This window comes from Zingiber officinale, chromosome 2A (assembly GCF_018446385.1).
Source record: "Zingiber officinale cultivar Zhangliang chromosome 2A, Zo_v1.1, whole genome shotgun sequence".
Taxonomy (NCBI): Eukaryota; Viridiplantae; Streptophyta; class Magnoliopsida; order Zingiberales; family Zingiberaceae; genus Zingiber; species Zingiber officinale.
Genome location: NC_055988.1, coordinates 109,066,674 through 109,084,572, shown reverse-complemented (window position 1 = coordinate 109,084,572; position 17,899 = coordinate 109,066,674). Strand labels below are relative to the sequence as shown.

At 36.4% G+C, this 17,899-nt stretch overlaps 1 protein-coding gene across 1 annotated transcript; it reads right to left on the bottom strand.

Moving 5' to 3' along the window:
- Window positions 1-1,309: 1,309 nt before the first annotated feature.
- On the bottom strand, window positions 1,310-4,008 carry LOC122039875 (protein terminal ear1 homolog). The gene is made up of 6 exons (XM_042599297.1): window positions 3,287-4,008; window positions 3,022-3,193; window positions 2,509-2,937; window positions 2,300-2,422; window positions 1,633-1,774; window positions 1,310-1,561 (listed from the first exon to the last, which is right to left on the bottom strand). The coding sequence occupies exons 1-6, from the start codon at window positions 3,813-3,815 to the stop codon at window positions 1,394-1,396; spliced, it is 1,563 nt and encodes a 520-aa protein (XP_042455231.1). The 5' UTR covers window positions 3,816-4,008; the 3' UTR covers window positions 1,310-1,393.
- Between the last annotated feature and the right edge of the window lie 13,891 nt (window positions 4,009-17,899).

Below are 17,899 nucleotides of genomic sequence, written 5' to 3'. Positions count from 1 at the left end.
GCTTATTTGATAAGGTAACTAAGCCGAGCCGAGCTTAAAATGAACCAAGCTTTTGAAATGAGTGTTCAAGCTTGACTTGGTTTATTTTTTATGAGCTTGAGCTTGTTTGAAGTTTGGCTTGAGCTTGGTTTGTTTAGATGTTATCAAGTTTTCAATTCAAGTTTGGCTTGAGCTTGGTTCATTTAGATGTTATCAATATCTCAATTCAAGGTTATTTGATTGTTTGAAACTTTTAGTTGTTTGATTGGTTATTGAACTTGATAATTTAAATTTATTTATTTATTTAATTTTATTTAATTAGCATATTGAAAAAAAAATTATTAATGAATATGGTTCATGAACATTTTTCATGAACGTTGTTCGCGAACATTGTTCACGAACGTTAACGAGCTAAACACATATGTGTTCAACCTTGTTTGTTTAGCTTAACGAGCTGTTTAACACATATGTGTTCAACCTTGTTTGTTTAGCTTAACGAGCTGTTTAAGCTTGTTTGTTTAATTAATCTTATGTATATTGAACAAACATAAACAAGCTCTTACCAAGCCGAACACCAAGCTTGTTCACGAACGCTGGGTTCATTTACAGCCCTAGCTTCCCTATCCAAAATGCATAATTTAGGGTAAAAAAATTACTTTATTAAATTTAGATATCCACTTTTCAATAAATCATATATCAACTTTCTTATTTCTTCTCTCTCCTCTATAATATTTAGGGAATAAAATCCATTCTCCAAATTTAAAGAAGTTCATCAATACATAATTTAAGGAATGGATAAATTAAAGTAGTTGATGAAAAAAAAAAATTAATTATCCTATCTAAAATTTAAGATAAAATCTTTAAATAGGACTGTTAAATATTTTCCTCTAACGGGATGATAAATATGAGACACTAGACTATTGGCTGCCTGCTATGAGAGTTTTTGAATTTACATTAATGGATGATAAAAATTTTCGTTCGATCGGATCAAACATTCTCAAGATTAGTCCACCCAAAAAACTGAATACCTATTGCTAACTAAAAAACCAAGATAAGTCAGATGCCCATCGCACTAACTATTTCATGTTTTGCTAATTATCCCGCTAGTTTCCATGTTTTTGGTGGCTATGTCAAAGAGTTTTTATGCCAATAAGGAACTCCCTCGCTATGAAATACAGATCATCGGTGATGCTCATTCGTCCGTCATTCTTTTATGACTCGATAAAGTATCAAATGTTCTCACATATGCAAGTTGATAATGTCTAAAAAGCAACAGGTATATTGAACCATCCAGAACTGATAAGTAAATCAAAGCTACCTTCGTTCCACATTTGGCCTAAGCAAATGTTTCAACGAGTTGGAAGTAAACAACAGAACACATTCATCTATATCGACTGCAACATCCTTCCTTGTCTCATCTAGAATTACCGTCCTCAGTAGCCCTGGCACGCCTGCCGGCGACAGGGACCGGTTCGGTGAGCTTTTCGCCATCGCGTGGAGGATAGAAGACTGCCGGCATGAACTCATCGCAGTCACAGGTGAACCTGGAGCTCCGGAAGTGCTCCTTCAGCGCTTCCAATCCCTTCATCACGAACAACACATCAAACGCTCATTCAAAACGAACACACGCACAAAAGCTAATTAATTAGTAACCTGCAAACGAGCGTATGTGACTTGGCAGATCTTGCGGGAGTTGAAGGCCTGCCATGGCTGCCGGTGGAAGGATCTGTAGAGGCGGAGGGCGGCCGCCGGCGACGTCAAGTTCACGAACCCGTACCCCATGTTGCACTTGTTGCTTCGACACAACCGACAAGCATCATTAGTCAATAATCATCCTCCAACTTTAAACAAAACGACAAGTCCCAAGATTAAAAGAAACCACAATTCATGCTTTCGTGTCTTGTCCGAAAGCAGCTTTCTAGTGTTCTGAGTTCATGCACGAGATAAACTATTGTTGTTCGTGTTAAGCGAAGGCTTTGGGTTCTGATGGGTCACTTCCACATATCTCGATCTAAATCAATCTATCGGACGAGCACTAACGAGACTGGAGTGGATGGGCGACTTTAATATTTGTTTGTGCCAGAAAAAAGTTGTGCTTTTGTTGGATTATTAAGGTTCGATGGATTCAGATTAAAATTTTCAGCTTCCATACTCGGTCGAGTACTTTATGCTCTGTTGTTTCCAGGATTGTCGTCCACCAAAATGCAATCTTACTCTACTCATTAGCATGGAGGAGGAGAAGCAGCAGCAGCAATGGAGGAGATTAATGGCAGTTTTAATTAAGAACAGTTTGCAGAATGCCGGAGAATGCAAAACTTACTTGAAATCGATGGGGAGATAGAGAAAGTCGTAGGCGGAGTAAGGCTCGTCCTCTTTGCTGTCTCTGATCTTATCGTTGCATTCGACGCAGTGGTCGTCCAGCAAGCTCAAGAGCAGCTTCTGACTGCACTCGCAGACCATGAATTGATGTTCAGATTAATCATGAAATGAGATCGTTTCGAGCATCGGAACAGGAAAAATGAGACGGACCTATACTTGTTGGGGATGTTCTTGATCATGACGGTGGTTCTCGAGTCCCTGCGAGGAGAAAGCTGGCGAGATGCCTCTGTGTCGATTTCCTTGAAGAGAAACCTGCCGGAATCCTCCTCTTTGGTCTTGGTAAATTTCTTCCAATTACCCCTTCTTTTGCTGGTCGACGGCTCTTGCGGCGACGACGGCGGCGGTGACGGGACGTAGCAGTGGTTCTGGCGGAGTGACTTCCTGCTCCATTTCTCCGCGCTGACAATGGCGCTGTGGCTGGTCTTAGCGCTGGGCTTGGCTGCGTTCACAAAACATGGCGCCGGCTTCCCGACTTGCCGGAGTTCACTGCTCTGCAGCCATCTGCCGTCCTTGAGACTCCCTCGCGCGAGCCTCGGAGGCAATGAGACCTCGCGATTCTTCTCGTTTCGGAGAGTGTTGCTGCTCCGGGAATCGAGTGGATATGTAGGGAGTTAAGATTATAATTAAGCAAATGAGAGGGATCGAAGTGTGGAGAGGAGGCACCTTCTGATTGTTTGGGTTTCAGTCGCTCCGAATTGGAGAAACAGCCGTCTTCCGTCGATCTCTTTGCCGTTGAGCTCTAACATAGCGCGGCCGGCGTCCCTTTTGTCGTAGAACTCCACCAGCACGAGGTGCTGCTGCTTCGATGGAACCACCTTCACGTCCTTGAGAACTCCTGATTGATCAAGAAGGGCATGTATGTGTTATCTGCTCCATAGGGATTAACCGTGGAAGATTTAATTGGAGAAGTTACGGTTGAAGACCTCACCGAATGCTCCGAAGATTTGGGCGAGGGCGGTGCAGGAAAACGCCGAATCCGAATTAAGCACGAAGATGAATCCCTGGTTGGGCTCGTCGATCGCCGCCGCCGCAAACTGAGCCCAAATCGCCGAGAAGTGGTTCGCACCGACGCCCCAACCGCCGAACCAGCCCCATCCGCCGGAGAGATAAACCAGCCCGTGAGCCGCCGCCGCCACTACCGCCTGCGCGCTCCTCAGGTCGTAGTAGTGCACGATGACGACGCCCTCCGCCGCGAGAGCCCCCACATCGACCGCCTGCACCCTGCCGAACGCCTCCATCGCGGCTCTCACCTCCGCCTCACCCAAGTGCCGGGGCACCATGCTTATCATCACCGCCCTCGAAGCCAACACCGAGGGAACCTGAGGCGGCGGGGGAGGCGGCAACGGATAGTGCAACTGGTGGCAGGAAGCGAGGACGGCGAACCGGTGAGCGGTCTCCGGTCGAAACTCGGCGGCCGCCGGATCAAGAAGGTTTCCACGGGCTCCTCCTCCAGCCATTAAACCGACGTAAAAACCCTCAAAAATAAATAAATAAATAGAAAAGGCAGGCGGTGGCGGTGCGTGCCGGCGGCGCGCGCCGAAACGAGACGTCTCGCTGCGAAACTACGACTCCGTCGCTTCTTCTTCCACTATCCTATGGGCACGCCGAACGCCGCGACGCTACACGCCCTCCGAAACCTCTCTCGCTCTCGCGCGTGGAGGGTGGCGTAAGGAGGGTAAGTAATATTTATCGACGGAAAGCGAAGCGGCAGCGGGTGTCAAATGACGGGGTTGGCCTCGTCCTCGGGGAACGCACCCGGTGTCGCATCAAAATAGGAAACCCACCGGGCGAGCGAGAGGGTTCGTAGCCGCAGCCCAGCGCTGGAAGGAGGAAGGGATCGCAGAGGCAGCAGTAATGAGATCGGCTGCTTTTTGTCCGCGTCGATCGCTAATTTCCAAGAAGAAGAAAGAAACACAAGTCTGTAATGTATGAGCTGCAGCCAGAGAGCCGAGGCGGAGGATTGGGGCGACGGAAAAGTGTGCGGTCGTTGCGTCGGTGCGCTTTGGTTTCCCTTTTGCGGGTGATAGGGCAGAGGGAGGATGAAAAGAGGAACAGTGGGCATGCAGGAATTAATCAGGAGTAGTAGGATAGGAGGAGGAGGAGGATCGATGGAAAATAGTAGGATCGCAAGGATATCTTTCCAATGTCGCCTTGCTCATATATGGGCGGGCTGTCGACGACAAACACTCCTACTATTTTTATCAGCAAATCGCCAAAGAAGATCTCCTACTTGTTTTTATCAGGAAATCAGGTTAAGTCTGCTGCTACTCGTAGTCCATGTCTAATTCATGTTGTGTCATTGTAGGGATTATGAGCCACTCTAGCCGGTTTAGTCGATATATATATATACCATTTAAGTTGCAAAAGGTGGAACCGTCATCTTAGCGGCTCCCTGGGTTCGGTCCCACGGATATCTAGAGGAGGTAAATCATGATTAAGCTGGGCAGAAGGGGTGACTGAGGGTCGAGTGGAATTTAAAGCGCAGCAGACCGAGGTTTTACGTCCATGTGCAATTGACGACCCTCGACCCCTGAACTTCCGTTGCAAGCGTCAAGTACCCTTCTAGCTGATCCAGCCCGTGGGGCGTGCTTGACTATATACACCATTTAAGTGTCTGTATGCGACGTTTTTTTTTTTTAATTCAACGATTTCTTGTGATCCGCCTCGCTGCGGTAGGTCGTCACTAGACGCCGGCGGATAGGCTCAAGCTGGCCCCCGGCCGGATCGTTGTTGAATCCCGTCCACGGTAATGATTGCAGCCGCTAGCGTCGCGGCCAAATCACGGCCAATTGCGGCTGGATTCTGGCTGCAATTCAGCCGGGTTCAGTAGTGGTCAGATTCTGACCGTAATTGTAACGATTCGTGGCCGAAATCTCGTTGTGATACCCAATGGGTTCGCCTTTCTTGGATTATAGTTTGGATCGGATCAGACGATCGGAAGTTGCCAATGGTGTATGTGCAGCCGGGCGTCGATCAAGTGGGCGGGTGGCGAGTAAGGCAGGCACGGTGGGCGCACAGGCAAGTGGATGAAGACGACAAAAAAAAATGACATGACAGTACTATTGTACACGCAGTCAGGATCCTCTGGACCGCAACTCCTGATCCGCTCCTGAACCAAGGGTTGCTAATAGGTGGGATCCCATGGACCCTACTTGTATAACAGGTGGAGTCCATGAAATCTCACCTATGAATGAAGTGGTCCATCCTCTGGACCGTACTTTACGGTCTAGAGAATCCGGCCTACTGTACACGGCGCTTATATATATATATATATATATAGTGGTAATACGCTGCGCGCCGCACAGTGCGCGCCCGTGCGAAGCATATCACACTTTTCTAATTTGAATTAAAAAATCAAAATTTCTATATATAAATTCTTAATATATAAATATATCTCCTAAACATATTATAATATTTCATAAATATTTAAATTTATTTTATTTTTAATTTTTCTTTTTATTAAATATTATAATCTAATTGGGATGTCTAAACCCTATAAGTAAAATCTTAAAAAAAATAGATTGAAAATTATAACTCAATTCGAATGCATGAACTCTAAAATAAAATCTTAAAAAAAAATTAATTAATTTTTTAATTCAAAATTTAAAAAAATAATAATAACAAATAATAACATACTATATCTATTATTTCGATTTTTAATTTTAAAAAATTAATATTTCTTTATATATAAATCCTTAATCCATGAATATATCCCTTAAACACATTACAATACTCCATAAATATTTAAATTTATTTCATTTTTAAGTTTTCTTTTTACTAAATACTATAATCTAATTAAAAAATCTGAACCCTCAAGATAAAATCTTTAAAAAAAATAACTTATAAATTATAACCCAATTCAGAAGCATGAATCTTAAAAATAAAATTTTTTAAAAATATTTTAATTATTTTTTTAATTTAAAATTTAAAAAAATAATAAAAAAGAAAAAAAATGTTGATATCCTGCGCACTGTGCGTGTCGCGCAGGATATATATATATATATATATATATATATATATATATATATATATATATATGGATTATATGTTGCGGATTGTGTGACATGGACGGGTGCGCTATAGTGTCTAGGTGTGTGGATTTTTTTTAAAAAAAATTAATATTTTTTTAAAGAAACACTATAACTATGAGTATTTAAAATTTTTAATTTTAAATACTATAATTTAAGAAGAAAGTCTGAACCTTAGAGGAAAATTCTTATTAACTCAAAATTCATTATAATAAAATTCTTAAATTCTAAAATCTTAAATTTTAAATACATATAATACATTATGTGAGCATCTAAAATTTTTAATTTTAAATATTATAATCTAAGAGTGAAGCATGAATCCTAGAGAAAAAAATCTTATTGATTCAAATTCATTATAACTCAATTTCTAAATTTAAAAATTTTAAATCTTAAATATATAATATACTCAAAATAATAAAAAACTAACATATATATATATATATATATATATATATATATATATATATATATATATATATATATATATATATATATATATATATATATATATATATAGTTTAGTGAAATATATCGTCGATGAGTTTATCGTTGGTTGAAGAAGAAATCATCCTTGTCCAGGCACGAACAAAAAACATGACGAGCATGTACTAATAATAAGCAGATGGTTGTAAAATTTGATTAACATGGAGGTTTAGCATTTACTAATTAAAAAAAACACTAAAAAATAAGGGTCCCGTCGGTGGTGGGGCCTGTACGACCACCCCACCTTGACCACGGGTCAATCGAAACTAGACATATATGGCGATATTTGTAGGTTGGTTGGCTGGTGTACAAGGTTATATGCATCTAGTACTCATCCGCTACAAGTGGCGGATTTAGGATTTTAACTTTGAAATACAATCCTCTAATTAAAAGAAATTTAATATTTTTTAAATTTTTAAAATGTATTTAGTTCAAATTATTATATATAATTAATTATTTGATAATTACATAATCAAGATTATATAAAATAAAATATAATATTATTTAATTTAATTTAGATAATATAACGAAAATTTATTTGTTTAAAAATTTTAATATATAATCTGATTTAATATTTTAATATATTATCCTTTATTACATAATCAACTACATATATTATTTTTCTTTCTTTTAAAATTCTATTATTTTTTTTTATTTTACTATTTTCTCCTTTTTTTTAATGTTTTTTTGTTTTTGTTATTTTTTTATAAGTTAATGTTTTTTTATTTACGTTTTCCTTTTTTTCCCTTTTTTTTTTATGTTCGTTTTTTTTAGTTTGCGTTTTTCTTTTTTCTTTTTTCTTTTTGTTTTTTAAAGTTCGTTTTTCTCTTTTTAATTTACGTTTTTATATTTTTTTATTCACGTTTTTCTTTATTTTCCTTTTTTATTTTTTTTTAAATTTACGTTTTTCTCTTTTATTATTATTATTATTATTATAAGTTTATGTTTTTTTTTTTACTTTAAAATAAAATTTTTGGTATAAAAAATTTTAAGACTATTTTTAATTAACAATTATTAATTCCGAAATTAAGAAGAATTTATTTTTCAGAAAATTTTCAATTCCGGATTATATACTTCTTTTATTGACATATCGAGCATGAATCATTACTCAGGACTATTAAAAATAATCCTCAACTAAAAGTACCTTTATAGTCTGTTTGGGAGGAGGGGAACTTTGAACCTCGTTTGGGAAGGAGTGACAAAAGAGAAGAAAAGGTAAGGAATGATAAACTTTAACCTTCGTTACCCATGGAAAAAGAGATTTTCTTACACCTCGAATTGGGGTATAAGGAAGAGGAAGGGAAATCAAAAAAAAATTTATTCCAATTTTATCCCTTTTCTTAATTATTTAAGAAATATTTCAATTTCTAATTTTACTATGTCGCCGGAGTTCAATTTCCTCGTCTTCTTCACATCTCGCTTGCTGCCAGATTATTAGAGGGGGGATTTGACACGTCTTCTAACTGAATTGAAGGGAGAAACTATTTTTGTCGTCAAAATTCAAGATGATACCTATTATTTTTTAATTTTTTCATCAAAATTTAATAAATTTTTTAAAAAATAGAAATTCTCGTTATTATCTTTTAAATTTTTTTATTTAAAGTTTCTAAAGTTATTATTTTTCATTTAATTACTTGATTATCGATAATTCATTATTTTATTATGAATAGTATAAAAAAATTATAAAAAAATAGTTAATTTAAATGATAATATAAAAAAAATAATTTATTATTTAAAATATCTAATTTATATTTATAAAATAAATATTAATATTATGAAAATTTTATAATTTAAAAAGTAAGGGTATTTTTATAACTTTATCTATTTAACTTTCATTCCCCTTTCTTGCCTCCCAAACAAAGTAATACATGTTACATTAATGAACTTTCCCTTCCTCTCAAATAAGGAGAAGTTTAATACTTTACTTCCCTTCACTTCTCCTTCCTTCCCCTTTCGTTAATGAATCTTCCTTTACTCCATCCAAAAAGAGAATTAGGGGTTAGAAAAAAAAAATGCTCAAACAAATATGGAAATTCATTTGATATCTCAAATCAATGAAAAGTTCATACCTACATCTAAATATATAACAAATATAAATTATTGCTATCAAAATTGAACTAAAATTGCATGAATCAATTCAAAAATTTGCTAATCCTTAAACAACCAACCTTCGAATTCTCGATTTAAGGGTTAAATTGAGCTCAAATTTTTCTATAAATCACCATCCCAGATTGCGAGGCGGTTGACGAAGGCAAACAGGTTGGAACACAACTTCATCGTGAAATAGGGTCTGACGACTTGTCTGTCATGTCAATAGAAAACTTAGATCGTGAGCTTTTTCTAATATATAATTAATTCCAAATTTTGGAGATTGACGGCGGCACAATGAAGGTGAAGCAAGGATTTTGGGATGAATTTGAAAAAATTTGATCAGGAGAGAAGGTAAATGGAGGAGAGATAAATTTCTATACAGGTTTATCTTTGGAAAAGATAGATCCGTTACCTTAACGGTCCCCTAGTGTCGGTCTCATGGATATGGAGGGAGGTTCATGCAGGTACACAGGCCATAGTCGCATGGCGGGGTAAACCCCAGATCGTCAGTTCTTGAGAATCGACCCCTGACCATTACGCCAGAGATATCATGCGTCCATCGTCTGCGCTACGCCCTGGAGGTAACTGGCTTATCTTTGAACATTATGTTTGGAGGGGCCAAACAATAAATATAGGAAGAAAATAAAAAATTTCTATATAAGAATATTATTATTATTAAAAAAATTTGGGTGGGATGAAGGGCCAGGGCCATGGCCCCGGTCTAAATATAAAATCAGCCCTTGTTTAATAAGCTCTGCGATATTGATCACACGACTATTAAAGATGTTAAATGTTTAGACTTCATCGGTCTAATTTTAATAGTAAATGGTCTTCTAAATTTATTTATTAGATAAATTTATAATATAATTTACACCGAATAGAATAGCTATTATTCTGACCATGGATAGAATAACCATTATTCTGAAGATGGAAGTTAGAAGGGAATGCAAGACACGAGAAACCGACAATGCAAAGCAAGAGAAAATATCGTCTGTAGGTTTTATCAAGGAAAAAGTTTGATTCATTAATAAAAGATAATACCTAAAAAAAACTAAACATATATTTAAATAGACTAACCCTAACTTACAAAAACAAAAATACTCAAATTTTAAAATAAAAAATTACTAAAAATTATAAAAAAAAAAAAAATCAGAGCTTTTAGAAAAGCTTTAAACGATGTTTACGTCGTATCTTTGAACGAGTTTCAATTTAACTTATAGATTATCTGATTCTGATATCTGATTTAAAATTTAAGACCTATTAAAATTTTACTCATCTTGCATCAGTCTTGTATCAATAACTTAGACATATTCAAAAGTTGACAGTAGAAATTTGAGCCAACCACACCGGTAGGATTATTATTATTTTTTATATATTTATTAGCACCTATTAGGGATTGTATTGCTCAATTTTTCTACCATTGTCCTCTGTAAAATCAGTAAAAGATGAAATTCGTCATTTTGATGGTCCCCATAACTACTACACATCATTAGAAGAGAATAAATCAGGTATCCAACAAACCCCTGTGTGGGAGGATATTTTCACGATTTTTACTGAGATTCGATCCCTCTTCAATTATGCAAATCTACCATCGTCATTGTTATGATAGTTGCTAATGCTTAATTTATGATCACTATAGAAACAAATAAACTCAAATGATGGTGCATTACATTTACCTTCTTACACACTTATCTATCTCCCTATTAGGGCATTCACAGTGGGAGCTCTCTATAGGATCGAATGAGTGCGATAGAAGGGGGATGAATATCGCACTTTATAAAATTTTTCTTTTACTTGTTTAAATCAAAGTTGTGCAGCGAAAAATAAAGAACATATTCGGTTACTTGGTTTGGAGCCTAGGTCGACTCCTACTCTAAGGCCTGCGATCCTTGATCGCACCGATGGGCAATCCACTAAGACTATTCTTTCCGAAAATCTTGGAAAGAAACAGTGCGTACAATATGTAAGAATATAAAATAGTAACAACATACTATCTTATGTGAGTTCAAGTATAATACAAGCTTTGTAAAATAAAAGTATACCGACACTAATATAGAAGATGATGTTGTGTCGGCGCTTGAACGAGGTAGTTGTTTGCGTGAGTTGTAGAGTAGTAGCACAAGCAGCAGCTAGCACAGAGATGAACTTCAAACTAAAATCGACTTCATTTTTTTTTTGCACAGCCTCGGACCCCGAGCTCACTTTCATAAGAGTCGTCGATGTTCAGTTGACCGGTCCCTAGGTTCGGTCGACCGAACCGGCTCTCTTCCATTTTTTCTGAGATCTGATGCTGATTCGATCTTCGACATTTAATGACATTAAAGTATTTGATCGACTGATCCCCTTGTTTGGTCAATCGAACAGAGATCCTTCCCTGTTCACCGAGATCTGGAATTAATGTGCCATTTAAGTGATGATGGTTCAATCGACTGATCCCCTCGTTCGGTCGATCGATCTCCTGGTTCGGTCGATCGATCAATCGCTCTTTCTTCTTTGCTTCTGCTTGATCTGAACCGTGCTGAGTCATCAAGGTTCGGTCGACCGATCCTCTAGTTCGGTCGACCGATCAAGCTTAGATGGAATGTGCTCTGCTTTGGTCTGAACTGATCTCTAATCTGAGTCAAGTTGATTTGGTCGACCGATCTCTACGTTCAATCGACCGATCAGGACGAACCTATAACACAGAGTTAAACATATTATTACTGCAACACAAAGATTAGTACAGTAATATATATAATGCATGAGTAATATTAGACAGTAGAACTGTTTTAATCTCAACTTGGAAACCTTCCCGGTTTCTATAGTTGGATCAACAACCTTAGGTTGTTCCTTTCAAGAACACGATCTCACTTTCGCTCCTCCAGTTGCATACCTCAATGCCAAACATTGATCCTCCAGACCTGTTTGGACTTTGTCTGCTTAGTGTCTGATCGCCTGATCTACTAAGACTTTTCCTGCAATACTATATTAGTCAACAACAATAATAGTAATATAGAATACTATGGTAAACTTAAACTTAAATTTATCGAGATCTACTGGTCCGGTCGTCCGATCAACTTTGCTTGGAGTTCACTCCTCCAAGACTTCTCACTACCTAAGGTTATCTCCCCCTAGGATTTTCATCATCTAGCTTCACTCACCAGAACCTAAGGTTACCACCCTCTAGGGGTTTCTCCACCTGGTTTCACTCACCAAGACTCAGTATTCAACTACCCAGGGATCAAGTCCTCCAGACCTATCAAATCCACTTGGCTTCCATGATCTACCAAGACTTTCCTTACCTCAATATTCGGCTACCCAGGGATCAAGTCCTTCAGACCTATCGAATTCACCTAGCTTGCACGATCTACCGAGATTTTCTTTGCTTAGCCTGCAACTAGGACTTCCATTGTCTAACCGCAGTTAGGACTAGTCACTCGGTTGACTTTCCACCCTTGCCTAGCCACGACTAGGACTTCCCATGATCAAGCTCCATTAAACTTACTCAAACATATTTGTCGAACATTAAAACCTTAAAGATCAATTGCACCAACACTCTCTACTGCGTATGTGGCAATATAGAGGAAGATAGTGGGAGAGAAGTCCTTTCCATTTTTATTTTTTTAATTAAAATAAAAATTTTAATTTAAATATAATACTGTAGGTGTTTTTTTTCATTAGGAGCGAAATATATATTGTGGAGTTTAAAAATATGGGACCTATGAAAATGTTATTGAGTGATTTTTTTTAATAAAAGAAAGATGTACGTGTAAGATTTTTTACTTTTGACATGATATGAATGTCGTAACAAAAGAAACTCTTCGAAAGCTCCAATGAAGGTAAATGCTCTTAGTATTACTGAAAAGCTTTACCGTATATTAATCCTCAGTTTAAAATTAGTTACTAGACATATTATTGTTTTAGCTTACTCTAAATATTAGAATTATTTTTTAAAAAAATCTACTGTTGTATTTTTTTTTAATAGAGTAGCGTGACTATAATTGATATTGAAATACTAATTAGTATATTAATTTGTATGATAAAGGTAAGGCTAGCTGTTTCCGGATCTCCTCCCCTTGCACCCCACCAAACCCTACACCTTATTCCCCACAAACAAACCTCTTCCATTTCTAAAATCTCCCAATATCATATTATAATACAATCGACTACGTCATCTTTTATATGCAATTTCCTTATTTTTTAATTGTGGAATTCTAAAAGACGTACTTATTTTTTATTTATAATTTTTTTTAAAAAAAATTTAAATGTGCCTTTAAAAATTTTCACAACTGGGTCCTTCGTCAAATGCCGATTTTTTTTTAATTATATGCCAATCATTAATTATACACTTTTGAAGCCCCTCCCCCCTTATTTTATCTGGTCGCCCAAACACAAAGGACGTAGACAATGCACTATGAACCCCGAAGAGGTAGCCATCGCTTTATGCAGCAAGACTCTCTCCTTTTCATGCTCCACGAACTGGAGCCGACATATTGCGTCCATGAATCATGACATTGTGTGTATACACTAACTACACAGGCTACCCATACATTTGTGCATTCGAGATGCCTCGCAATGTACTGCTCCTCCTGTCTCGTCTATATTCTATCTTCTATCTGTTTAATTATATGGTGCATGCTGAATAAATTCATAGTAAGCCGAAGATCATAGAGATGGATAGCTCCTGCATGCGTGGCCATTGCAGCTAGCAGTTTAGTTTGGGAGTGAAATGAAGCGGCGGAGGTGTCAGACGGCATCCGCCAGCAAGCAGGGCTGCAGTCTCAATATTGTAATTTAATTGAGGGGAAAGGAAAAGTGCAGGAGGATGATGCCATCAGTCGCAGTCGCAGTAGCAGTCGCGGTCGCGGTATACCATTAACTTTGAATGGGCCTGCGTGCATCAGACATTCTATGCATGAATACGTGTTTTTTTTTTGTGCTAAAATAAATTTAAAATATAATTTATATATATTTAATAGTCTATTTTTAAAATATTCAAACATTTACAAAAGAACAGACGTAGATTTCAAATCACACGCCATATTTTAAAATTAATCAAAAACATATTAATTTTAGGTGGTCTTCCCGTTTGACCCTTCGTGTTAAAATTGATTTTTTTTTAGTTTCTTTTTTACGTTGCATTCAAATTTCCTCCACGCCCTTTCCACCGCTTAAAATTTTCTATTTTTTCTCACTGTTTTACGTGTATACATGCAACAATTATTATTACATTAATTTTCTAAAAAAATTAATATCATAATTTAATTATACTAGTACCACGATGGTACATATTTTTTAAAATCAACATCCTGGTCTATCCTGGTCTATCCTTATATTAGGCCATGTGATTGTTTCCTCGGGGTGGTATGATGGTTAAGATATGGGATGTTGCCATATGAGATCTTGGGGTCGAAACTCGGCATGATCGAGCATAACCTCCCCCATGTCTTGACCATTTGCACTAATGGCTAGTAACCACCCGTGATTTACTTCCTCCGTGTTGACTTAGGGACGGGTTGACAGGAGCGATAGGATGAATGAATCACCTTTTGTCACATATTAGGCCATGTGATCATTATAGTCTTGAGAAGATGAGACCCAAGTTGTTATATTTTAGGAGTATCCTAAAGGTATATTACTTTTTGAATATATTATTTATTTGATAAATAAAATTACTATTTGATGTGTATTTTTTAATATTATTTGATCTTAAATTCAATTAATGAAGTTTATAATACAAAGAATAGTATTAGAAAAATTGTAATTGGATTACAAATAGTAGGTATCTTATCATGTGTAGTATATATTAAAATCTTCCTTAGTCAACGAATTGATGAAATTGGACATCGTCAATTCACTAACATATGTTATATTTTTTGGTTTATCCAAACAGTCGATCGTTGTTGGCTGAAAATATTGGGATGTTGAGAATGAATATGTCGATGTTAGCTAGTTATAGATAACTAGTTCATTCGATGTGATCTGCTATGAGATTTTATGTGGTTCTTTATATATTGATGAAGATCTCATTGCAGTTCGAGTGCAAGTTTTCTTAGGCTTGAAGTATTCAAATCATCTTGATCATAGAGACTTATACTTTAATATCTTAATAGGATATCTCCTAAGAGGTAGATATGAGATGATTGAGTATAAGTCGATATGTTTGAAGATATTTGAATAGCCTATAGAGGATTCACTACTCCTTTTATAAGGAGGCGTATACTCTATGACCTATTGTCAGAATTGTTACTCATAAGTTTTTTACCAAAGCAAACACATCAAGAGGATGATCTTCTTAGATATATGCTTTTGAGTAATTCGAATACATAGGATAAGGAATTACAACTTAGGCTACATGTAACGTACTCAGCCTAGTGGGGACTAATACATAGATTATGTCTTAAATTAAGTGGGCGTAAGATGACTGAAGGGAGCAAACACACTAATAACTACAGCTGCTGAAGGGTTCAAAAAATATTCTGAAATCAACTATGATTTTTCGGTCAATTGAGAATCATGATATACTACTAAGTGTCACTCATGATCAATTCATAATTAATAGTTGATTATGAATGACCAATATAATCAGAAACCTATTGAGTCACACACACTATGAGTATGTCTTAAAGACCTAAGAGTAAGTTAAGAATAAGATTCTCAAAGAGAGAAAGAGATTAAGTTTGGTCGGACCAAACGAAGGATAAATATAGAAAGTATTTATTGCAATGGAAGGGCTAATAGGTCATGCCTCTTGTAGGCAAATTGGGCCTACTCATGTGACATGGTTTTGGTTTTGGATCATACCTCTTGTAGATGAATTAAGCTAACACATATGCTATGGGCTTAAGATTGACCTTGGGCTTGGGTTATAACTTGTTCCCCATGTCTTAATGAAGAGATTTATAAATACCTCTTCATATAATAAGAGGGTTAAGATTTCTTAAGGGTCTTTCTCCTCTTGGTGTTTGGTGTGCCGCCCCTTCAAGAGTTGTTACCTCTCTCCTTGCTGCCGCTCCTTTGCAAGACTCCGACCAAAAGTTGGTCGGACTTTCTCTTTGCAATTTTCCTTTAACAAGCTTGTCCTTCCTTCTTTTCGGCCAAAAGATGGTTGGAATTCTTGGAGCACAGCTGGATCTAAAAGGGAGCACCACTAGACCTCCTTTTGTGCTACCGAATTGCAATTGCACTGGTCACCAAATCGAGCCATTGGTTTTTCTCCTCTTTCGTGTCGTCTCCTCATTTGGCTAGTACCAAATGGAGAGAAACAACTTGTGTCTTGTGAAGTAGTCTTGAAGACAACTCGACATGGATATCGATAGAGGCAAATTTTGCGAGGTTTACTAGTTGATGTTGTTTCTGTTAAACGTCATCCGACATGTATAATTCCTAAACGAAGTTTTAATCTATGGTTATATCTTGCACACGTGTGTTTCTATGAATGTGCGTGATGTGTGTCGTAATAATTTATAAATTTATTTCATTTCTACTGTATAACTTTCAAAAACATGTTTACACACACATAGATTCATATGTAGAAAACTCAACATAGGTGTTCTAGTTGAAAGTTAACATATATTGGAGCATCTCTGGGAAGCCCGAAATAAGTAAGGGAGAACACTTTTAGACTCCTTGTAACCTTAGAAACTCACAAGACCTAAAATGGATGTAATTTGAGTTCTCTAAGTCAATCAGTGGGTTTTAACCAAAATTCACTAATTTATCTAGATTATTTGAATTTCTACAAATTTGACCATTAAAATATTTATCTCATTTGAAATTCAATATCATTTCTTTTTCATTCATGCGGTCTTTTGCTCTCAAGTTAAGCTATTGATCTCATTTTAGTTAGGTGAATAGATATTGAGTGTCTAGAATAATATTGGACATTACAATATAATAGCACTTGATTTAGTGCCACTTATTTTGATCAGATGATTATGTATGTTGAAATTTAGTAAACCAAATTTTATCATAAAGCTACATAGTGAAATCTTTATTTCCCAAGTTAAAAAATATTCATTAAAAAGAATTACTAGAATAATATAATATAGTGCAATTTTAGTCTACTATACGAAGGGAGTATGGGTCTACTAGTTTTGTGGAGTAAAAGCATAATAAAACATTGATGGTCTAGTAGATAAACAATCTAGTGTCTCTCTTTTGAATAGATTAATCACGATAAAATATATACTTGCCTACATAAATCATATGTTGAATCTTATTCACCAAGTTTCATGTTAAGGTCACACATTCTCGGAGTGGTCACCTATCGTTTCTCGATTTATCTCCTTACAAATAATTATGGAACCAACCGTGTGGAACCGCGAACATGACGAATTCCACCTTTTGCTACAATATTAAGATCACACATAATGAAATCTTTATATCTGATGATAATTGGCACGTAATCGCTAAAATAAAAACTAGAGTAATATAATATGCTATAGTTTAAGTTTACTCTATAAAACCTTAGAATAATGATGCAATGGTTAGACCTTCCAATAAATAACTAAGAGATCTAAAGTTCGAGTTTCAACTGTCATGAAAACTTTCATGATATTAGACAGGTCATTCTAGAATTAATCGATTTAAAGAGTTATATATCCGGTGACAACTAAAATTTTTTTTTAAAAAATACCGAAAGCATTGAGTCTATTTAATTAGTGGAGTAAAAGTACAATAAAACATGAAAGATTTAATATCTAAAGTCTATCAAATAGTTTCCCTCTCATACTCCTCTCTCATAATTGATAAAAGAAATAAACATCCCTATGGGTATAGTTGATGTTTCGATTAAATACCATAGACAGTCAAGCCATCAATCAATGAACATGTCGACACACACACTCTTCGGGGATCGTCGAGGAAGGAGATGAGAGGATCTGAAATACACTCTGATGGAGAGTTAGACTAGTCGCGAGACGAATCTTGGAGCCACTCTGACGCTCAAGTTAGGATTT

Bases quoted from the DNA above. Each gene is read 5' to 3' on its own strand.
- LOC122039875 (XM_042599297.1), bottom strand. From the start codon at position 3,815: ATGGCTGGAGGAGGAGCCCGTGGAAACCTTCTTGATCCGGCGGCCGCC. The intron at 3,194-3,286 runs GTGAGGTCTTCA...TTGATCAATCAG, and splicing joins CCAAATCTTCGGAGCATTCG to GAGTTCTCAAGGACGTGAAG. The intron at 1,562-1,632 runs GTTACTAATTAA...TTCGTGATGAAG, and splicing joins TCACATACGCTCGTTTGCAG to GGATTGGAAGCGCTGAAGGA.